Below are 25263 nucleotides of genomic sequence, written 5' to 3'. Positions count from 1 at the left end.
TTTTTAGAATGACCCTATGAGGGGCAATGTAAATAGATTTGCATGACATGAGTTCATGACATTGTGGTGCACTGCAGTATAGGTGCATTGCAAGATAGTGTACTTGTACATAGAGGTATATATACATATTCTAAATGAATAGCACTGCAACACACTACATATATTACATACCCTGTTCCCTTAGGTCAACTGCGTTTGCTGACCACATCCATACTAACTGACCGATGTTGAGAAGCTTCTCACGTGTTTCTCCAATACAGCCTTTTGTAGTTGTGTTGCGGTGTTTCTTGGAGGACGGAGGATTGCCCACAATGCACTGAACCACTATGCAACCAAACACAACTGCATTAAATGGTGTTTGTCAAACACTGAGAATTACACTACAAACTTCTATGGGCACATAAAAAGGTGCCCAGGGGTGGCTAGCCTCTTGGTTTTTATTACACATCTGGAAGAGGCCGAACACTTTCCAAAGGCATCAGGTGGTTTATCTTGAACATGAAAGACAAACATTCCAGGTATACATTCTTACTTGATCTTTATTTGCAGTTCCAATATGTTTAAGAACTTATATCATACATTGTTCCCTTTTCAAATTAAAGCTTAACTCCAGGCAAATATAAACAGCACAAATAATGCAGCTCTGTATTCTATAATGCATTATTACATGTACTGTATTTTTTAACTAGTTTAACTAGTGTAACTTGTGTACCCTGAATTTAACTTTGTGTCAGTGTCTTGCACTCCTCTGTATAGCAGCAATCAGGTCGGGAGAAAGAGGGGCAGCACTGCATGCAAATGTGCTAACAATGAAAATGCTCATTCAGGGGGAGAGAACAGAGTGATGATATTTTTTGTCTGCTGATGCTCTTTAACAGTTCAGGCAGCAGGCCGAAGGCAGAAAGATAACATCACTGTAATTGTTATTTGTAACTGAGAAAGCGGTGACATCAGCCTGGCTGTACTATATGACAGGGCTGTGTAGATATCAGGGTTGGGTGGACAGAAATACAAATCCCCATATTTAGATGTTTGCCTGGAATCAGCTTTAACATTCACTCTCTGTTGCTATAAATCAATTTATAACATAGTAACAAAGATCTGTTAAAAGAAATCAGAAGCAAGTGCCTTGGCAGAGGTATAAAATTTTAGTCCTGGTCAATGATGTCCAAAGATAAAACAAAGCAAAGCAACCATACTTACCAATACATAATACATTTCTATGATAGCCACATCATTCTCTGTGCTGTTTTTTTTTAACCAAGCATTGTTAGAGGCAAAATAAGTATAAAAATAATTTATGTCAGATGTAAATGCTTTGAAATAATAGGTCTCTACCATAAAATATAATATCTGAAATGAAAAATTTTGTTATTACAGACCGGAAAATCACCTTGTCAACAGATTTAATGACATGTAACATGGTATAAAAAACGATACAAAAGCCAGCTTTTGCAAGGTCCGTAAAGATCACATTTCTTATGCAGAATCATTCTGATCGTCCCTCTAGGTAAATGGCCTGAAGCAACCACTGTGCACGCTAATGAAGGTAAGAGGGTGCAAGTCACAGAAGATAGGTCACTAAAATGGGGATGGTGCTGTATGATGGAAGTCTTTAACTGTTCACCAAACATCTGAAAAAGACAGAAAGAAATAATAACAATTGTGTTGTGAACCAATTTTAAACAGTTGAAAGACAAAAAGAAAAAAAATATATATTACAGCAGACATTTTCACTTTTTGCTTGAAGTTTCTGTGACTTTGCTATCATCTATTTAAATTTGAATTCACCTTTAGAGATTAGCTACAAACTGTTGATGGAGAGAGATGAATATATGCTACAAAATTACAAACATCTGCCTTACGTTATATGTGTACTGCAAGGCCCATGTAAAATTTGGGGATGGATGTGTAAAACCTTCCTATAAATGAAGGCTCCACTGTGAACTCTTCAGTGCTCACACGGGTTTAGTGAAAAAGTTTAGGATGGTCAAGAGGAAACTAAAAACTTCTTCATAAAACCAATGTAACACTAAGAAAAGTAAGAAAAGGTAATAATTTATTTCACATCCCTCACAAATAGTAAGTGGACCTTGCAGTACAATGCTTGATCCACATATAACGTAAGGCAAATGTTTGCGATTTTGTATCAGATATTCATCTCTTTCTATCAGCATACTGACATACACACATAAATGTACATACATAAAAAAAGGTTTTTATCTCTTTCCATCTTCCTCTTCTTCCTCTTCCTCCTCCTCTTCCTCTTCTTCTTTTTCTGCTTCCTTCTTTTTCTGTTTAGTGACTTTTGATAAGGCTAAATGACTTTCAATGTCCAGAACCTGCAATTTATCCAGTCCATAGAAAGCACTTTCTTTTACGGTCTCAGGTGTTAGCAGATTAAATCTGAAAAGGTAAAATTGTAATATTTATCAATGAAATAAAAAAAAACATATAAAAGGCAAACAGTTAAAGACACAGCTATGATTTGTAATTATTTTGAGTCGGTGTGTAGATTGTGGCACCTCTATTAGATAGCAGTCAGTGACCATACTATTTCCACTGCATTAATGTAATGGAGTGTGATCACTTTCCTGCCCCTGCTGATTAGACAAGTAAAAAGCAGAACCACACAGATGCTTTCTTTTTCTTTTATATCATAGCGTTATTAGTTTAGTAGCATCTAATTGGCTCTCTATGCTGCTAACATAAAAAACAAAAGGAGCACTTACAATTGGAGCATTACAGCCATATTGTTTCATGATTTTTTTTGTTTTCAATATTTTTTATTAAGAATAGATAGTTCACAATTTTTTTCAAAGAGAACAACAAACAGGAACAAAGAAAAAAACAAAAAGAATCAAATGCAGTCCGTTTCATACCTAGTGGATGAACAGTTCACCAACACTAACATTTTGGCTTGATACATAAAAAATAACAAGGAGCGACTAATCCTTATCGGCTCAACATTTATTGAAAATAGATAAAAAGGAAGGACCTGAACAAGGAAGAGAAACAAGTGAGAAGAAATAAAGGGAAAGAGAGATTAGAGAAGAAAAGGAGGACAGGGAGGGGTTACGGACAGGGAAAGAGAGGACCCATAGTTAAATATCCATAGGGACAAACACATCATGAAAATCTCTCAAAGTGAGAGAAGATTCTTGTAATCAGCAGACCATATTGTTTCATGATTTAATGTGCCTAATTTATTAAAGCTCTCCAAGACTGGAGAGGTACACTTTCATCAGTGAAGCTGGGTGATCCAGCAACACTGGAATGGATTTTCTATTTGTTAGCAAATGTTTTGAGTCCTGGACCAGATCCATTCCAGGTTTGCTCTATTACACAGCTTCACTGATTAAAGTGTATCCTCTCCAGCCTTGGAGAGCTTTACTAAATCAGGCCCAATGAAAGAATATATTTATATACACCATAAAGTCAGCCTTGATTAATACAAAGATTACATGGCATCACACATACAGCATTAATTTGGCTTTTGTTACCTGAGGAAGATTCCTTTTATATTAGGAGTAGATTCGAAAGCGCTGTCAGACAATGTGGCAATCCGGTTGCTTTGTAGGTACAGGTACTCAAGGGTCTCAGGTAGGTCAGATGGGACATAAGTCAGCTGATTCGTTGACAAATCAAGCAGCTGCAAGACACATATTGAGTTATATACATATACATATATGAAATGCTTTCATGTCGGGGTCACTGTACATTTTAAAGTTCAATTCTGCCCTAAAAATAAACTTCAATACCGGATGAGCAACAGTGCCCACCTCCATGGAGGGTGTAACACCATCATTTTTAACTTTTCATGACCAGGGTTCGTTGAAACCTAAATACCCAGGCCAAAATTTAGCAGTTTCAGTATAAATTGGATAACATGACAATAAATCTTCAACTTTTTTTAATTAATTCTATATATTTTAAATATAACTATATATTCTAAAAATAATTATAATTAAATATAAAAGTAATATTAATATTTTAACAATATAAGTATACTAAGACTATATTAGCACCCTTGGGATGTAATTAATTTCTATTAGTAGGTGAAGCTTGATGACCAAGCTGCCTTACCTGGAGATTGCTGAGTTCCGCCCAGGCCCCGGTGTAAATAGAGCTGATCTTAAGTTTATTGAAGCTTAAGTACAGTTCTTTCAGCTTTGACATCCCAGCCAGTGTGTCTTGTGGTATAGAACCAATTTCATTTTCTTTCAATTTAAGAATCTCCAGGTTTTTCGGAAGCCCATACGGAATAGATTTTAACTTATTGCCCGACATATCCAACGTTTTTAGGAGCCTCAGCTTACGGAAAGCATCCTTGTGGACTGAGCTACTCATTATCTTGTTATAGCTCAGATTCAGATCTTCAATAAAATAAGTGGAGTTAAAATCATCCTTGGATATGCCAGTGATTTGGTTATGTAGAAGCATCAGTGTCTTGACCCTGCGAGGAAGTCCTCCAGGTACCTTCTCTAACAAGTTGTTGTACATGTGAAGAGTGTGTAGCTTCTTTAACCCCAGAAAAGCTGCTGGATGAATGCCCCGAGCCCTCAGTCTGTTGTTGTGGAGCAAAAGATATTCCAGGTTTTTAACTGGCGTTAGAACATCATCAGCTATAGACCGAATGTTATTTTTTTCCAAATGGAGTATGACAATGTTACGAGGCAGACCGCTGGGAACGTGTGTCAGGCTATTGCTCGATAGATCTAGGTACTCCAGTCTGTTCAGCTTACTGAAAAAGCAAAGATCAAATTGCACTGAGCAGAAAGACATTCTATGCAGAACGTGGGTCAAACAGTTAAATACACATTACAAATATATATGTGTGATATATGGAGACAGATTTTCACTACTAAAGTAGGCACACAACCAGCTGGCATCACACAACATTTCCTGATTTTATTTGGCTAAACTTGAATAATGAATAAACCAAAAATGCAGACCAAGGTATGAAAAGTACCCTGCTGACTTCTCTCTTCACAACTAGTTACATGACTAAAGTGAAGATAAACTTGCCTCCCTTCACTTCTTTGGTGGCGCCAACATCTCCACTCAGGCTCAAGACAGGCTCAAATGATACGATTCCTACACATATGCATTGGAGTTTATTTGGGAACCAAGGTATACTGGGAATGCAAATTCTATAATGAAGGCCGCTAACCTTATGTTATTGCAGAAGAGACAAAGCATATCTCTTCTGCAATAAAGAAACTGTCTTATCTTCTTTTCTAATTCTACTTTATTGTTTTATGAATTGATATTGCTTCTGATTTTTGAAGCCAGCAGAGTGCAATGCACATTTGTAATGCACACTGATGTTTGTGGTAGTGATTTTTGTAGTGTTGCTTTGTAGTGGTGTACCCATGATAAGGCCATACACTGCTTTATGACTAGACTCCGGAATGTGTAAATTAGCTCGTATTAAATGACTGTACTTCTACTGATGAACACATAGAGAATTTGGGTTGTTCAATCAAATGGCGATCTCTCTGAGATCTCTGGTTCAATCTGCTGCTACTTCATCACTTCTATGTCTTCTGTAGTGAGGTTGAAGACACAGGGCAGAGTGGAGGATAAAATATTTGACTTGTATTTTATTGTTCATAATATGCCAGATATACCCAAGGATGTTGTTTGATTCTTAACTCCAGACATACAATCCTTTATAAAAAATTTCTGTGAAGGAGAGTTTATCTTACCCAAAGGTTTCATTGTTCATTCCATCATTTGACAGAAGATTGTTCTGCAGGTAAAGCTCTCGCAAACCCAATAGATGACCGAATGCTCCTTCTGGAATTTTTTCCAGCCTATTGTTCTGCAAGAAAGATGTTGATACGATATAAAAGATACGTTGGTTTTGTTTTGCATGATAATAAATCAAGCAAAATAAACAGTTTTATATGTACTTTAAGAAAACACTTAAAGTACATATAACATTGGGTAACATGATGGCTCAGAGATTAGCACTCTGGCCTTTGCAGCACTAGGTTCCAGGTTATGATCTCTACCAGGACAGCATCTGCATGGAGTTTGCAGGTTCTCCCCATGTTTGCGTGGGTTTCCTCCCACATTCCAAAAACATGGAGTTAGGGTAATTGGCTTCCCCCCCAAAAAAATTGACCTTAGACATATGACTGAGAATAGGGACATTAGATTGTGAGCCCCTTTGAGGGACATCTATTGACATTGCTACGGACTTTGTAAAGAGCTGTGTAATATGTTGGTGCTATATAAATACTATCTAATAATAATAATGATGTCTATTATCCTTTCCAACTGTCCTGCATTTAGAACCAGCTCTCTCTGTTCCAATTTACTACCTTTGTTGTAATTTATATTTAGGTCACTATAAAAGTTACTATTAAACTACCAGAAATGCTAAACTACACAAAATCTTTCCAAGAACCTCTGTATTGTTGTAATAGGTCTTGAAAACCCTTGTTGATCTAATCCAGGCTTTCTCAATAAAGGTTCCTCCAGATCTCCTAGCTTCAGTGTCGCATTACTACAATTTGCAAAGATTTATTTGTTTTCTTTAAAATGTAAAAGTTTTGCTGAATTAGTTTACCTTCAGATGCAGTTTGTATAATGCAGGGGGAAGGTTCCTGGGAACGTACTTCAGGAAGTTACTGGACATGATAATGATTTCCACGTTGTTTGATTGGTTGAACATGTTGTCAGGTAGGCCAGCATCTGTTAATTTATTGTTGTGTAGATATACAGACCTGGAGAGAGAAATCATTCCATCATTATTAAGGCCATTATGATAAACATCATATGACAAATATCTGTAACTTTTTTTTCATATAAAATATTTCACCAGCCTATCTAAACTGTTAAAGAATCATCAGGCTTCCAAAGCTGCAGTGGTAGAGCAAAGGTGAGAAACATTCCACCAGGGATGTGAGTAGAAGTTGTCTTCCATTGTAGTGATTTGCTTGATTTCAAACCTTAGAGGCTTGACAGGGTCTCTTTAAAGATTTCATTCTAGATCTACTTCATTTTAAAGTGGTTGTAAAATAAAGTTAAGTCATTAATTTATACAAAATACTTACTGCAGATATAAAGGTCATATTAAAATGAATAATAATTAAAATTTAATTTGGAATTCCTTTAGTAAAAATAGAAATATGCCTTTAGTAAAATATGTTCAGAAAAAGTCCAAGTATTCGGTAAAAAAATTGTAAAAAATGCCTTTTTGCAGCATTTCTTCTTTCCTTGAAGGATTATTGTTTAATATCTTGCAAAGTGCCTGTCAATTCCTGAAAACAGTCCTTTTCCTTTTTTCTTGACATAGCCCCAATTTTTCTAATCTAATTACTGTGTGTTCTGGCCTAACTCCTCTAACTTCCTACATAATCTTTTACGTGGCTGCTAGAGGAGGAACAAAGGCAAATTCTCCAAAGCAGGCATGGGCAAACTACGACCTGTTGGGCTTGTCTTTCAAATATTGGTACAAAATTGTCCACTGGCAAAAAAAGAGAGAGAGGCCCGTAGCCGTAAGAATTAGGCGCAGGGTCACATGACCGGGTGCTAGGCCTAGCCCAGAGCTTTTAAGGGGTTAAGAAAAAGGTAGTGTTGCTAGAGGGGGCTGGGCTAGTATACAACGTGGGGTAGGAGGAGATTAGGAATGGGAGATGTTAAAAGGGCTGGATGATAGTGAGAGGCCCTCTTTTGGAAAGAAAAAGTTTACCACCCACCCTCCCTCTTATGTTTAGGTAGAGTTGAGAGTTGGGTTCGTTTTAGCGGTTGGGGTCTTGGAAGGCAGGGATTCAGTGTATTGGAAAAGTGGTGGATTTTGGCAGGGTGGATCCCCTTTGGGGGGGTCTCCCCCTTTATGGTGAACGGATGATTATGGCTCCTGAAGGCAGTGCTGGGCAGCTAGGGGCCAAGGTGGAGATGTTGGAAGAGTTCAATTCTTGTTGGGTGGGATTTTGCCTTCTGAGACCTGCAGCTTGGTTGTTTGGGTGTATAATTGGGAGTTTGATAACATTATGGATACTGTTGTAATGGTTATGTATTATTAAAAGGGGAATTAAGTTGTTGGGTTCATTAAGCTATATTCAATGTAATATGTTAACATTATATAATCCCGTTTTAATAATAATTATATTAATAAGGGAGTGTTGTGTTAATTTATGTTAATGTATGCTTATCAATGTGTAAAATGTAATTTTATTTGGTATTTATTTTATTTGGATATTTGTTTGTTAATTATTTGGAAAGTTAACTTTATTTAATGGTGTTTTAAATAAACGGCTGCTTGCCAGCCAATTTGAAATCCAAGATTTTGTGTTGGGGTATTTAATGGGGGGGAGTGGCTGGTAAGCAGGGGGAGGTTTGGAAGTAGGCGGTAGTTATGACAATGGTGTTTATAAAGGATGGGCTAGAAGGTCCGAGCTACCCTGGTCATGACCAACAACACTGTTTACATTGAAATTGATTTATTGATACGAAGTTTATATCAGTTCCAGTGTTTTCTCTCGAATTTTATATTACGCTGGGTGGGAAGAAGCTGTAGGTTGGTGACCAATTTTTCAATAAACGCCAAAAAGCAGCTGGGCGGTTACTCAAAAGTGCTGGGTGGTGCACCCAGCTAAAAGGGGCTGGGGAGAACACTGAGTACATACAAACATTCTCCATCCATCTGATACTGGTCTGGCCAATCTGTCACATTTTAAATATCATTGTGGCACCCTAAGTCAAAAAGTTTGCCCACCCCTGCTATAGAGTGTCACTTGAGTCTGCTAGGGCTACTAACATCACATCTAAGAGGCGGTGTGCACTAGCAATCTTAGGGCTATTGGAAGTCTACACAACAGGAATTTTTACAGGTAAAAACTATGCATGACATATGTACAATGCATATTTATTCTAATGAGAAGGTTCTTGTTGAAAATATTGTATTGTTAAAAGGTATTTTTTACAGGACCACCTCATTAAAGGAAGATCAGCTCTCCCGCGGGACTAACTAGGCAGATACCTCCTTTTTATGGAAAATATACTGGCCTCAGTTTACTATTAATAATACAGGAAAAAAGTCTATTTTTACTAGCCAGGCTGGTAAAATACCATGTAAGTAAATGGAATATGACTTGAAGAGGGAGTGCCAAAAGCTGTTAACCTTCCTAGGACCTTGTTTGGTTTTAAAGCGAATATTTGGTTTTAACAGCAAATCCTTTTTTTAGTTTTGAAGACAGCGAGGAAAGCTTAGACTCTCTATAATGATCAGACCGTCTGTGTAATTTTCTCCTGTTTCCTGTTGTGTCTCCAGAAAAAGAAATTAAAGCCCCTTTTGTGCATGCGCGAGACAAGGCATGCCCAGAAGGAGAATCCAAAATCCTCCTGAGATACATGATGTATGTATCCCAGGAGGCTCTGGGTTTCCTATTCAATTTACCACCATGAATGGTAGAGGAAGGGTCCTCCCTTTCAAAATAAAAAAAAAAAAACTATTTAACAAAAAATAGTCATTTTTTATTTATATTAAAGTGTTATCCTTCCTTTTATATAATGTTAAAATGGTAATATAAGTCCACTTTAAGGTGCATCTTCTTGTACATCATCATCCAATTACTCTACCCATAGTAAAAAAAATAACTATATACACACTTTAACACAACAATGTATAATATTAATAATAATAATACTATCTGCCACCTTATGACCGGCTGTTGAGTCAAGTGACTGAAAATGAGCAAGTATGTAGTAAGTAAAATTAGAATTCTTGACCTTTACATGTTTTAAATGATTTGCTTGCACTGATCTAAAAACATTTTAATTTAAATCAGAAAGGGGAGCAGACATATCTTTTCTGCAGTAAACATTATGTCGTGTGTTTCTTTACATTTAAAAGTGTTAAATGAAGTACAGATCACTTTAACAAAGGTTTGCATTTGTTTCTTACCGTAAATTTGGTTTATGGCCAAAAGTCATTCCGTAAATTTTAGTTATGTAATTGGCTGCAAAGTCTGCACTTATTAGTGAGTTCGGGAGGAAGCGTGGTGCCAAAGTTAACTAAAAATAAAAAAAGGAATAATTAAACAAACATTTTCCATTACTCTTTATTTGCATTACAATACTTCACTTTTTGTAGTAATTTTACAGCACAATAAACTTGTTGTGTTCCTGGTAAATCGTAACGTTTACTACTAAGATTCCAGGTGTTTGGATATATTTCACTATAGGAATGGGTTGTGTGGGTTCATGATGAGTTAATACACAAGTGGTGTCAAATCATTTCAGTGTGTGTGCTTACAAGCTGTAAAGTAAGGGACAAATCCCGACCCTACTGCTACTAATCGTGGGCTTCAGCCTGGAGCTCTTTTTGGCCAAACATAACACGGATTAGAAGCCTACAAAGAACATCCCAACTTGTTATCTGGCCTGAATCTCTGTATAGTTGTTCAGCCAGACCTCTGCATTGTGCATTCACTAGAAAACTTCCCACTCTTAGGAGCTTTCTGTAAATCTGTCTTTTCTTCTAAAGCCTCAGTACAGCACTGAAGGTTCACAATACAATAATCAGATTTACTTTACCAACATACACCTTAAAGAGACCCTGATTCCAATCAAAATAATTCTTCGGGATTATATTTGCTTTTAATACATTTTATTTTTCCGTAAAATTTTGCATTGTGTGGACATCCAAAAGCCCTATTACCAGGATGTCGCCATCTTGGATGTGAAATCAGCAGCCTCGGCAGACTCAGAACAGACATTTATAGGAGCTAGTCCCAAAAGGGTTCTATGTAACCCCGGGGTTCCTCCAGAACTAAGGATTTCTATGAACTGTAGCTACTTGACCTCTCATTTGATGATACCTGGATAGTTCCGGAGTCAAAAAAACTTGAAAGTGCCAGTTTCATCACTCTAATGATGTGTTTGGATGTCTATATTAGTGATATTCTAGTCACTGCTGTAGCATTCCTTCCACTGGCCACCAATTTAGGAGGCTTTTTTTCCATTGACCCCCAAAAATTAGTAGGAGTTCGCTGGGACATGGAAATTATTTTAAGGGTTCCTGGAGAGAAGATGAAAAGGCTTCATTATAGTGTTCCACTTTGCTCCTTCCCTGGGAGCTACACACACATTTATGGAAAGTAGGAACTCTGCAAATATTCATTAATTAAACTTGATTTATTTTTGCTTTTATCTGAATTTTTTAGAAATGTGTTGACAGGGTCCTTTTAAGATTTTTTTTTATTAGGAAAACTACTTGAATGATACAAACAATAAAACCCATTTAGGTATGTTTAGTAAAGCAGCACAAAGAACAGTAATGATATAAAAATAAATTACAGTAATTGTTATGGGCTATTGATCTAAAAATGAAATTCATTATGATGACTCCTTAAAAAGTCAGTTAATGTAGATCCCATTAAGTGACCAGGGAGCACAAGGCTTTTGTAAGACACCAAATTTTAGGCACTGAGTGCAGGAATGCTTCCAGGTTTACAATCACTCATTGGCCCTGATTGATTAAAGCTTTGGCCATAAAAACACTTTCATATTTTGGGATCACTAACTGCTCTTCTGCACATTGAATGTTACTTGCTATTAATTATTCAAACAGCTGGTTTGGGAATTAGTAGGAAGTGAAATGTAAAGGCTGACATGTTTTATTTTAGGCCAAGAGAATATCTGCCAACATCACATCACCTGAGACTTAACACATCATAAAAATCTGACACGTAAGGCACCAATGCCAAGTTAAACTGCACCTGTAATAAAAGTATGCCAGGAAATCTAAAAGTGGTGAGTGAAGCTCCTAAAAAATCCTGTGAAAATATCAAGTTCCTGCATTTGTGTCCTTAGCAGCAGATTTCCTTGTCACCAGTACAGAAAAGAGAGTTCTTCCCATTTGGGTTTTTACAGAACTCAAGTACTGGAAATGAGAATGCAAATTATACAATTCAAAGTGAAGTGAAAATTGCTTTACAGCTTCGGTTTTACCTTGTCTACTACATCCTTATTTCAGATTTATTTCTATAGGAAACTGTTGTTGCCTCAAGGTTTATTTATGGTATAGCAGTAAGAGAGGTAATGTTTTAAAACCACGCTTCTATGGCTAGTTTGTAATTTAATACATTTAAGGGGATAGCTGTGTTTAGTAATCATATATGCAGTCTCCTTGTAGTGGCTTTCCTAATCTTACTAAACATCTGTGGACTGGGTCTAATTGATGGAATATAACAAACCCTGCAGCACCTACAATGTTCATTGCTAGCCGTAGACCATATGACCCAAGCTGCCAAAATATAAACAAGGCAAATACTCAAAGCGTTTTTGTTGATTAGTCTAAATTATAAGTACTACCTTTAGAACCAAACTTTACAAATTCAAAGAATTGTGTAGCTGTGCATGGTTGTTGCTGGTCACCTATTCACACGGCCTTGACCTTTCCTGCTTTCTTGTTTCCCATTGTTGTACACCTATTTCCTGTGACTATCTATATCTAGGACTATAGTTCTTTTCTTTCTTATGTAGACACATGGGACCTGATTTTTTAAAGCTCCCAAAGGCTGGAGAGGATACTCTTTCAACAGTGAAGCTGTGTGATTCAGCGAACCTGGAATGGATCTGGTCTATGATTCAAAACATTTGCTAGCAAATTACTTTAAAGAAATCCATTCCAGGTTTGCTGGATCACCCAGCTTCACTGATGAATGTGTATCCTCTCCAGCCTTGGAGAGTTTTATTAAATTAGGCTCATGGTTTCCACTCGAATGTAGGGATGTTGGAAAATGTCTAAATTATATTTTTTTCAACGTTGGATGCCACATTTAATAAACCTGACCATGGGCTGAATTCAGAGATGAAAGAAAATAGCTGTAATGCAGTGTGCAAGCTTTTAAGCCCATAAAACAGATATTCTACCACTTATTGTAGAAAAAGTACAGTTTACACCACCCCTAGATCTAAACCGATATTTAACACTTGAAGTGTGGGGCTAGAGTGCAAAAGAAAGTGTTTTCCGAACCTGGAGTTCAGCTTAATACCTGCCACAGATGTCTTTTAAACAGATTCACATTTTTGCTAGTTCTATATCATGAAATCCTTGAGTACAAATTAGAAGCAAACCTCTACCAATTAATATTTTTTTGTTGTCTTTCTCTTTTTTTTCTTTTCCATGTGGCAAGGTACACAAAGTTCCTAACTGTCCATCATTCTTTTTTTTTTTTTTTGGACCAAAGTCCTATATCAATTTTCCCTATAAAGCTACTTCTTTTTTTTATCTGAAGTATAGACCTCTTTAAAATATTTATAATTTAACCACCAAAAAGGGTAAATCTTCCATTCAGCCTTTAAATGATTGTGTTTTTTACAATCAAGAATGAAAAAAATAGAAAAAAAAAACACTTGTTGGTTTGTTCAATTATTTTTGTGTATTGATCCTTCATGATCCACACAATTTGGGGGCACTGGAGGGCTTTGCCTACATAAGTTGTATTAATGGGTGTCTCTCATTTAAATTTCAGAAAGTTGTAATGTATGAAATGGAATAAGGAAAGGATGTTCATACATATTTGACGCAGCTTCTATAACATCCTGGCTCTACTGATTGGCTTTGGCCTTTAACTGGTTGTCCAAACGCCACACTGTCTACCGAAACATTCAAGCATACTGATGTAAGCGCAAAATGTGTAACAAGTAGGTTAGCAAGTCAGCTTTTCTTTTAGAACACACAGTACAATGATTCCAAAACCAATAATGATTTTGGGCTGTCAGTTTTATATCCCTGCACATTGTTTCCATTTTGATTCCAAGAACATGCGCGGTGCCAAGGCTCGCTTGTAACAGCAGATTTTAAGAGGGTTAAAGCTTGCTAATTCGATCAACATTGCCAAGCTACAAACCCAGCCAGTTCTCATGGAAAAAAGCCTAGTGCTTATTATTGCTAAAAATGTCCATCCATGGCTTGATCGGATTCTCACTTCTCGTAGTCTAAAACACTTTTGACATGGGGAATGCATTAAAACCACTGCCATGTGAATCTGGAAAGTCCAAACCTTTTTTTATTCTGTCTAATATGTTTAAAAATGGATTGTGACGGTTTTCTTTCATTTGTGACCAGTGCACCGCATGTGGTCTGTTGGTTCAGCAAACGGAGGTGTTTTTCACATGTATGGATGCTATATTTGTCTGAGAACTTGCTGGCTTTCCCTGGGGGATTTTGACATTTTGCTAAGGATACTAAGTCTCTGAATGCCAGGCTGTTTTCTGATTGACAGGAGTGATGGCAGAATTACTTCTGTAAGGCAGATCTAAGACAAGGTGACTCCTGGAAAGAGGACTTTGCTCTCTCATTTCTCTGATGGCAGCCTGCTTTGGTTGAAAAAGAGCAAAGAGAATGAGTACCTGCTGAGAACAGATCACCTTCCCAGCATGGGCCTCCACTGGGGAGTAATAGCCGACTGCCCTTCCTCTTATCTCCCCTTGCCATGTGCCATATCATATGTCCATTGCCAAAAAATCTAAAAAGTAGCAGAAAGAAAGAGGTTTGAGGCTCAGAAGTTAGTGCAAAATATTAATGATGTATTTGTACATTTTTGATCCATACATAATTATTTTGTACAATTATTTATAGTGTATCCCAACTCTTGTTAACAGTCACAAGGTTGGGATACCAAACCCAGACATTAATGTTCTAGCACCATGCAGTAATCATAAGTACAAAGAGTGGGACCTATTTAGGTCACGTACGTCCCGACTCCTTTCGGCAAATTATGGCTTCAGCAGGGGTTCTGGCGAAATGCGTCGGCACATATGTGACCTAAATAGCTCCCACTCTTTGTATTTATGATTACTGTATTGTGCTAGAACATTAATGTCTGGGATAGGTGTCCCAACCTTGTGACTGGTAACAAGTGTTGGGGTACACTATAAATAATTGTACTAAATATTTATGTATGGATCAATAATGTTCAAATACATAATTAATATTTTGCACTAACCTCTGAGTCTCAAGCCTCTTTCTTTCTGCTACTTTTTAGTTTTACTACTTAGTTTACTAGAGGTGGCTCACACTTATATGCTCAGGTAGGAAAGAACCAACCTCTATTTTAATTGCCAAAAAGTGCTTTAGCTTCTTCCTCTAGAGAAGCGGTGTTAAACTCAAATTCACAGATGGCCGAAATTAAAAACTTAGACCAAGATTGGGGGGCCAAACTTGAAATTTATTGAAAAAATTTAGGAAGTTTCCTACTTCTTTCATAACTAACAAAACCAAACCCCTCTACACACACTTTAGGGGTGAAATGACTAATTTCTATCTATCTATGCAGGCTGTGTGTTGTTCATCCTCTCACATCACAAGTTTGTCTGACACTAAATATTACACTATACGGTCTTTAATGGATTGAAACAAACACAATATCCCTAGTAGTCAAGCACCATTTCATTATTGCCTAGGCTTGGTGTCACATGATGGGTGTACAGGAATAATGTCAATGTATTTCATGTATTGAAAATGATTATGTGAGGTGGTAACGCGGGTGGGCCAGATGTAGTTAATTTCCTGAATTCTTTGGGGGCCACAAAAAAAGGACCTTAAGGGCCAGATTTGGCCCACGGGCCAGAATTTGATACCCCCTGCCCTAGAGCCACACAGGGCTCCTTAGTTCATAGTACCCCAACTGGCCTTCTTCCCCCGACTAGAAATTCCTTCTCTGAATTACAACATTAAATCCGCTAATCCGCTGTATTATTTCCTCCCACTTCATTTTTTGCTTCCAGTGACACCAACACCCAGTCATTCTTCCCTCACACCAATGAAGAAGCACTTCTTCTTTTACCTCTGTTAGCACTATATTTTACCAAGAGTCACAACTGTTTAAGAACTGTGCCTGGTCCTTTTATTGCTGCCTTCCCTTCATAGTGACAGGGATATTTGTCCAATTGGGTCACATTAGTAAAGCCTGACACAAATTTTTATACTTGTCGCAAACTTTAAATGGCTATTTTAATAGATTTTAGACACCAGACTTGTGGTTGATTATATGGCATCATCTTTCTTACAAAAATGTTTTCCAAAAATGCCACTATTTCCCAGTTTTGCTTAATATTACATATATTTACAGCTTCCAAGCAAATGATAGCAAAAGCTTGGAAAATACTGACAGTGTAATACAACAAACCGCATCAACCGAGTTATGGAAAACACAAATAAATTACTGCAAAACCATTGGAAAATGTACCCAATTTAAAAAAGATTTGAGATCCATGGGTCCAATATGTAAGAAAATGCATCTTCAAAGTACAACTGTGCTCATACTAATAGAAGTAAACTGTATAATTTATTCTATTCAAAATAGAAAATACAATGTGATGGTGATTTGCATTATTTGTGCTAAATAAAATAAATACAATCAAGAACACAGTCAACCTTATTGACTAAGGCTATGCTATCTGATATACCAATACCACAGACAAAGCAATTTTTAAGATACACATAACAATCATATCCATATATAGCAAAAATAGAAAACCGTGTTATTAACATATTCAAATACATAAAAAGTTTAATAGGCTGCAAGACTCATGTGCATATGCATATATATTATATACATATATACATGTGCATCAAGAACAATATTTTCATGCTTTGAGAACAAAGGGCCAGCTAACATATGTTTCCTATAGGAGATGAAATGACGCTCATATCTATAATGTTTATAATTTTAACAAAACTTTGCTCCTTATTCAACACATTTTGTAAGTGGTCTCCAACCTTTCAGACCTCACAGACCACTAAATTCATAATTTTAATAATCCTGCAGACAATATGAATTTTTTAAAAAGGCGTGTAGTAGAAGTGCGTGCACATTCACCAGGTCTGGAATCCAGACCACCAGTGCACATGTGGCAGGTCCGGAATATGGACCACGCATGTGCGGGAAGGCGTGTGTCACTCAAAGGGGAACAAACTCCCCCAGTGTGACGTGATGATGCCAGAACCTGCCCACTCTCCCATCACAGTAGTGCAGGGCTGTGGACAAAACAAAAGTTGTGTCCTTATGGGGGACATGATCAGCGGGGTCAGGAGAATAACCCTGCTGGGGGACGCACCTACCAGAGCTGGTGCTCCCGTCCCCCACAAGTACTTGGGGGGGGGGGTTCCTATTGAATGAATGTGCTTGGGGATAAGATCAGTAGAATGGAGAGACGAAATGTAGGATGTGTGAGGGTTAAATATGGAAGAGGTAGTATGATGGACAAAGTATTGATGAAGAGGGTGTGGAATTGAAGAATGAATAGAATGAATAGAAGGGATGGAAAAATGATGATAATGAATGAGAAGAAAAAGAGGAGGGAAATAGAGAAGTGAATGAATAAATGGGTAATCGGAATGTATGTGAGTGTGCCAGGGTAGGGGATTGTGAGAGGGTACAGTAATTGAATGTGTTTGTGTAATGGTAACAGTAAGGGTAATTTTTCTGTGGAGAACCAAAATTTTCTCGCGGACCACCGGTTGGCGACCGCTGATCTGGCAGGACAGTATTAGAAATCATTTGGTCTGAGTAAGCTTTTAGGAACACTTTCTAATGTCCTATTTTTCAAAATTTCAAAATCAAAGCAATACATTTTTTGATGTGTGCAATAAAATTGTTTTATTTTGATATAGTGGTTTTAAGAAAGTTTCATACCTTATTGTTTGCTAAGTAGAGGTAACTTAGATTTTCCAGCTGTTCAAACAGGTCATCAGGGATTCCTAAGGTGGAAGAAGGAAGCAACTTCATTATTAGCACAATAGCTATTTAAACAATTATACTACATGAAGATAATGTATATTATTTAGAGGAATCCTGTGCTAAGGGTAATATGCTTGGCTGGGCTGAACTTTTATGAAAATTCTAGTCACCAGTCAGCTTTGCTGATCTTAAAGCTTCAGTATGAGCCATGGACTTGCATGTAGCATAGATAAGTCACGACTCTGTAGCTGTATACTTTATTGTATGTACAACTAAAAAAAAAAAAATGATTCCAGAGTGCCAGTACAGAACAATAAAAGACAAATATATAGAAAATGTTAAACAGGAAGACAAGAAGGGTAAAATGGGTCATTGACTTTGTCCTAGGAAATTCATCAACGTGCACAAATTTTAAGTTGCTTGAAGCTTGTTGGTGCACAACATTCTTACAAAACCTAGCGGCCCAGCTTTCCAATGGTCAATGTTACTATAAGAGTGCTGTTGATTGGTAAACTGTTACACGGTTCTGAGAAGAAGGTGGGGGAGCCTGTTTACCCTGTTTTATAGTAATGCAACTTAACGCGTTACAGTAATAAATCAGTAAATCAGTATTACAGTAAAAAAAGAGGATTTATCTGGGCTCCAGTTTTTTCACTATTTAGTAACCCCTTGGTCGGGAGACTGTAGCTGTTACTTCATTTATGTATTTAACTGTTTGCCTGGAGTTCCGCTTTATTTGAACCAAACCATCCATGGTAAAATGGACAATGGTGAAAAACATGTTCACCTATTATTTTCATTGGGTTTTTCTGTTCTTACCTCTAGATGTAAGGCGATTGTTCTGCAAGTTGAGGGTCTCCAATTTGTAAAGTCTGATCAGGTCCTCTGGAGGAATCTCTTCTATTTGGTTATTCTATATAACTTACAAAAAAGAAAGTCAGCACAAAGCATAGACGTGCAGAGTAAGAACAATAAAAATCAAGTATTGGAATGTATTATTAAAAACTGTGTTAACGCTACTGCTGGGTGCTGACATCTTGGATGTGATTACAGCAACCCCATACGACTCAAAGTAGTTATTCAGGTTTACTATTCCCCTTAACTTTTAGCTATATAATTGAGGTAAAGAGAGGGGCAAAGAAGCTGGCCCAGCACAGATAATCACAGGACACTGCTAGAGAAGGGGGAGGGCTATGACATAAGGGTGGAACGGGCTGTGCTGAGAAATGAACTCTTTCTGGAGAAACATTGCAAACATAATAATGGAAATAAAAAAACACAAATTAACTATTTAAATACTTAAATGTCCAAACCTCAATAGAACTTAGAAAAATCTAAGACTTTATTGCTGTGATCAGAAAAAAAGGTAGGCTTGTTCACCCAGAAAATTGCTCCAATGCAAAATACATGAATGCAATGTAAAGTCTTTATTGTAATATAGATAGTGGTCTACGAAAAAATAAGATACTGTCTTAGTACAAGGTGAGCACTGTGTACAGTTCCCATGGCAGTGCCACCAAGACAGTGGACAAAGCTCCAACTGGCATGTGATATTTACATGCAGTTAGGTTAATTGGCTACCACTCAATAAAATGGCCATTGACTGTGTTAATGACATATGACTTTGGTAGGATCATTTGATAGTTAGCCCCTCTTAATGCTTTGTAAAACACAGCATAATGTCTTACAATTATATAAAAGATAACAATAACACAATTACAACGCAATAAGAAAAATATTTCTATTGTATCCCATATGTGAATAATGAATACAAAATTTATATAGACAATATGACATATAATTGTTCAGACCTGCAAAGAAAGGTGGTTTGTATATTCCGGGAGTTCTATCGGGAACTCCTTCAGATCCACTCCTGCACAGTCCACCACCCCCTCCTGTGTGCAGGTACACTCCTTGGGACATAGCAGTGATTTGGGGGTTGGTTTTATATCCTTTAGTGGGCTGTTTGGTCGATTATAATTTTCTTCTTCGTCTTGTCCATAGACTCCATTAGAGAAGACCAACAACAGAATAAAGAGGAGAGTGGAAACACAGGGCCTCATTTCCCTGCAGAGAAGGTGGAAGAAAAAGGGATTGTTTTTTTCAATTGAATTTTGAAATATAAATCAAGTGTTTTAGATTAGGGGTCAATGATAAAAACCTCATCAGAATGTGTGCTAAAGGAGCCTGTATTAGGAAAAGCTCAGATATCAAAGATCTGGAGTTCTCTGTCTATAGCAGGGTAACAGTCAATCCCTGCCCTGTGGCATAACTTTTTGGGCCTATGACAATGTGTAGTGACTTTTTAGGCAGGTTTCTAGTAGATATTTGGAGAACTAAGGTGAGGGGCCCTAACTACAAAAAGGGTCCTGACAAGGTTGGGACCTGAGGATTTATTCCACTGAGGAGTGGAACTTGGTTCTTGGTGGTGAAAGAGTTTGGCTTCAATGGAAAAAGTTTAGGATAAGGGAGCTCAGAGAGCCAAAATTCAGGACTGATACTTTTAGGAAGAGATTCACTCTGGTGTAGAAATGCTTCTCTTTTAGCTTATTGTGGACTTAAATAGTCATTTAATGAGACTAAAGGTCAGTTGTGACTGTGATGGTCTGCTATGTATTTAAACTGCTACTGTATGACACTGTGCTGCCCTAATCCTGTCTCCATATATGCTTGAGGCATAAAAATACCTAAAATGACGATGAATGAGCCTATGTTAGTTTATTATGCCACACTACAAGGCGGAACGTGGCCTCCTCGATGGAGGTGAGCGCTACATGTGTAATGTCATTATGCCAAGATCAAAAGAGGTTTTTAGTGCCCTAGGAAGCAAGGTATTAAAAAGAATGGCAATTTGAAACCAAATCATTCCACTGTAAAGAAAGTGATATAGATTTTAAACAACTTTTAGTTTGTCCAGGACTGGCAAATGCAGCCCCAAATTAAACATTTAAGGTTTAAAAAGTTTTCAAAATGTCATCATGAGATTTTCAATTAGGTCTTACAACAGCTTGTGTCAAAATACATTCATATACAATCAGAAAGATATTGCTTAAATTTACCCGGATGGGAATTGTGCCAGGAAAATGCATTTGTTGTCCTAAAATAACTTTAGAGCAAGACTGCGGTTTTTCATTCAACATATAGGCAAGGACCACATGTTGTCAACATACATTTTCCCAGTGATTTTACGTCATCATAATCTGTAGATGTGTTATAAATAAAAATAGAATGATTGCCTGCTAAAATTTGCTGAGATGGTCAATAGAATTATAATAAAACTGTACTGTAATGTTTTATATATACGAAGTGTAGGTATCTGAATGTGACTTGGTATAGGCATCTTATAGTCTAGTGCAGACTTTTTCAAACTTTGTAACCTTAAGGTGCCCTTGAAATATTATTTGGGCAATATATATATAATATATATATTTATTTATTTATTTAGGGGAGGGGGGGAGTCAATTGGAAAAAAGTTTCTTCAATTGGTGGAAGGAATGCACCCCTTACATTGATGGTTAGAATAGCTCCTTCATAGACTCTTAAAACAATATTTGAGTCAGTAGATACTAGGGGAACCCCAGGGTTCAATAGAACTCTGATTGAGAATGGCTGGTATAGTACATTGTAGAGTTCAGACAGGGAAAGAGATGCATTACAAAGGAGCCAATCAGACAGGGCTATGCTGTGCGAATCTCAGGAATGAATAGACGATAATATAAATCCTTTGGCAGGTAAACCACACACATATATACATTTCATCTTTGTATTTAGATTTTTGCCTGGAGTTTAAATATACCAGAAACACAGCTACGGTATAAATTTTGTAAAGAAGGTTCTCCCCAAGTATTTGGCCAGTAATAATCATCATCTGGATGTCTGTCTGTTTTTTTTTTCAATGTACCTAACAATCTAATTACTAATATAATTGTGATTATAATCAACAGGTATTTTTCCTCGGACGGTAAATAGGAATGGCAATTTCTATCTGTTACAGATGCAGAATATCCACGTATGTTGCTATGATTTTCTTTGAATATTCCCAGCTGTTTTACTAATCATTATTTCCAACTTTCTTGGCAAAAATTCAGGAGAAGTAAAAAGAAAAATTGGCTAGCACTACTCCACATTGCTCTGATGTTTGACAGGCTCAGTGTGTGAGCGGTGCTGGTGGTTCCACTACATGCTGCGACCTCTTAGTGACATGAAAAATACAATATCGATTCAGAATTTTGTGTATCTATGTCCCTGTACTGCAACCAAAGTGACAGTTCTAAAAACAACAAGCCAGGTAATGAACAACATGGTGGAAAAAATCCTACTATAAACCAATGTTGACTTACACTTTAACACTTTGATGTATTTTAAATACAGCAATTAAACATTTTATTAAAGTCTTTTACATCAGTGGGTAACATATGGCTTTCTTACACTATGCCATAAAGACACAGATGACATCCACATTCAAATATTTATTTTCCACACTTCCCAGACGCAAAGTCAATTGACCAAAAAACTTCCTAGAAAAGTTATACTTGTGCTTGTAATAATATAGATGAGTCTTATTATTTGGAATGTGCACAGAGAGAAGACGGGTTGGTAAAAGGAAGGACGGAACGGAGAGAAAAATTTCCCTTTACTTCCCGTGACCGAACAATAAGAAAAAAAAAAACGGCTAAGAGGATTTCCCTTAATCCTCTGTTTCATCAGCCAGTCATTGGAGATACCTAAACATTGATTCTTTTCCAAGTAAACTATTCAATGATTAGATATTGTAGGGGATACATACAACAAAAGTTAACACTAGAAGTTGTAACCTCTAACAGTCTTTTAAACCAGTGGTCATTGCATTGGGTCCTTCTGACAACATAGATGGGCCAACTCAAGCTAGAATTGGTCGGGTCTTCAAAATAATGACCAGATGTTGAGCCATTGCTAATGCCAACTGGTATAGTCCTTTGAGAGAGCTTTCGGCTTTAAAACAATGGCTCCCAAATCACTAAGTAATCCTAATTTAAAGCAAATTTGGTGATCCCTCAAGACTGGAACTGGAATACATGGTGACCCTCACATCCTAATAGCAAGTGTTCTTGTAGAAACCTCTAACAGTGGTCATTGTCATTAAGATGACCCATTTCAAGCTAGAATAGGCCGGATCCTTGAAAAGAGGGTGAGATGTTTAGCCATTGTTCACAGCAACAAGAGTATGTGTGTTTATAGTCTATAGTTTGCTATAATCCTTTGAGACAGCTTCCAGCTGTAAAATGAATGGTTCCCAATCAGTAAGTAATCCTAACAAACTTGGTGACCCCTTAAGACCATTGTGATCCCCACTACCTACAAGCAAGTGTTCTTGAGAAACCTTTGACTCCGGGAATCCTTGATTGTAAGCTCTTCTGGGCAGGGTCCTCTCCTCCTCCTGTGTCACTTACTGTATCTGTCTTTCATTTGCAACCCTATTTAATGTACAGCGCTGTGTATTATGTTGGCGCTATACAAATCCTATTTAATAATAATAATCCTTTGAACCAGTAGGCACTGCATTTGATCATTCTGCCCATCTCAATCTATATTTGGCCAGATCTTCAAATTATTGACCAGATGTTTAGCCATGACAACAAGAGTGTGTGTGTTTATAGTCTATAGTGCGCTATAGTCCTTTGAGATAACTCCTTAAATAATCCTAATTAAAAACAAATTTAATAATCCCTCAAAACCAGAACATGAATACATTGTGATCCTCACAACTTAAAAGCAAGTGATCTTAAGGAAACCTCTAACAGTCTTTTAAACCAGTTGTCATTGTGTTGGGTCCTTTTGACAATATAAATGGCCCATCTCAAGCTAGAATTGGCCAAAAAATATAGACCAGATGTTTAGCCATTGCTCACGACAAGTCTGTGTGTGTTTAGTCCAAGTTTCACTTTTTAAAGTCTTGGCTAGTGACCAACAGTCTCCATATCACAATCCACTTCTAAAATGACCCTGCTGAAAGATTTACATTGGTTTTATTTTAACATCATAGAATTATATAAGACCTTGCTTTTGACTGTTTACATATGGTAATACTTCTGTCTCTTGGAATGATTCCTTCAATTGCTGCAGGATAAAATATCAAATTGACTATAAAGCTCAACTGTAATCTTTGTTTAGAAGAGGAAATCAGTAATTCTGCCTGCCAAATGAGCTAACAGTTAACACACTATTTACAGTATTACATAAGAATGATACCACTGGGTTTTGTGCACGTTAGTATCTAAAGCAGTTAGTTATCTAAAGCAGTTTAGATTCTTCATATAAGAATAACCATAGAAGTGAAAAATTTTCCGTACAATTACAAGAAAACCACTGTTCTTCAATATCCTTTGATGTATATGTACCCTGATTAATACATGATGTATACATTCTCTATTTAATACATCTTTTTCCCTGCATAGGATCGTCTGTTCTCATCCCATAAAACACTGTACTATTTTTACATATCATAAATAGGAAAAGACAAGGTTAGATTTGGGTATTATCTGCAGATGTAAATCACCTATACATATCTTTGTAATTAGAACAATATTCTTTGCTTTTATATTTAAAACACCTGTAGTACAAAAGGAACTCAAACATGCATGTGCACATTTCCCCATCAACACTTTGTTAATTTTGGTAATTACCCAAATTTTATGCAACTCCCCTTCCTCTGTGAACCCCCCCCCCCTTTTTCTTCCCCATATGCCCCTCTCCCCCTTATCATTGTCTCCCATTTACCACTCCCCTTTCCCCCTCACCTTGCAGACAGAGATGCGGGAGCATTCAGAGAATCACTTTATGCCATTTCAGGGAGTCTTCTAATTGCAGCCTCCCAGTAAACAGGCTCCAGCCCAGATGTGGGATGGGGGAATGTCCTGCCTTCCCTGGCAGATGTGAGGGGTTTATGGAAATGTCATGAAGCCTGCAAGGGGGGGAGGAAGGGAGTCCAGCGTGGAAGCCAGATCTACTCATTACTGATTTTGGATGTGATTTTATTCAAGGAGAGATCTAAAGAATGTAACATTGAACAGGGCCTCATATTTCTATGTCCGTCCAAAGCTGTTTTCTAATGCATCAATGCACATATACTAAACATCATCAACCTGTTCTATGTTTGGAAGCCATGGCATGGAGATAATCATGCTGCACCTGCTCCAAGGAATGTGATGACCGGATCACTTTAAATTCGGATGAATATTTTATTTTATTGCATCATTTACATGGAATGCGTAGAAGTGAACTTTGCTGGAAGCGCACCTGACTGCAACGCATGCTTTGTGATTTAATTGTACAATATATTCATTATTCCGGGGTTTATTGTACAGGTAATGTTGATGTGCAAAGTTTATGCATTGCATCAAAGAAGCAGAAGATGGCTTATGTGCTTTTTGTTTCAAATTTTAAAAGTTTTGCAAAAGTATGAATGTTAGGTAAATTGTTCTGTATTGCAAAATATAATTCCTTATGGTATGAGATTAGAAGAATGTGTATCAAAGCGTACCTAGTGCTGCAGTTTGTGTTACATGTGTGACAGCTGGCC

At 37.1% G+C, this 25263-nt stretch overlaps 1 protein-coding gene across 1 annotated transcript; it reads right to left on the bottom strand.

Moving 5' to 3' along the window:
- Window positions 1–521: 521 nt before the first annotated feature.
- On the bottom strand, window positions 522–24619 carry PODN (podocan). Its single transcript, XM_072419660.1, has 11 exons — window positions 24482–24619; window positions 19517–19772; window positions 18525–18618; window positions 17661–17725; window positions 9920–10029; window positions 6581–6737; window positions 5712–5827; window positions 4087–4744; window positions 3504–3652; window positions 2206–2406; window positions 522–1634 (listed from the first exon to the last, which is right to left on the bottom strand). The coding sequence occupies exons 2-10, from the start codon at window positions 19766–19768 to the stop codon at window positions 2220–2222; spliced, it is 1788 nt and encodes a 595-aa protein (XP_072275761.1). The 5' UTR covers window positions 19769–19772; window positions 24482–24619; the 3' UTR covers window positions 522–1634; window positions 2206–2219.
- Between the last annotated feature and the right edge of the window lie 644 nt (window positions 24620–25263).

Source organism: Pyxicephalus adspersus, chromosome 8, assembly GCF_032062135.1.
Source record: "Pyxicephalus adspersus chromosome 8, UCB_Pads_2.0, whole genome shotgun sequence".
Classification (NCBI taxonomy): domain Eukaryota; kingdom Metazoa; phylum Chordata; class Amphibia; order Anura; family Pyxicephalidae; genus Pyxicephalus; species Pyxicephalus adspersus.
Note: the sequence above shows the minus strand (reverse complement) of the source record. Positions and strands in the feature narration are given on the sequence as shown.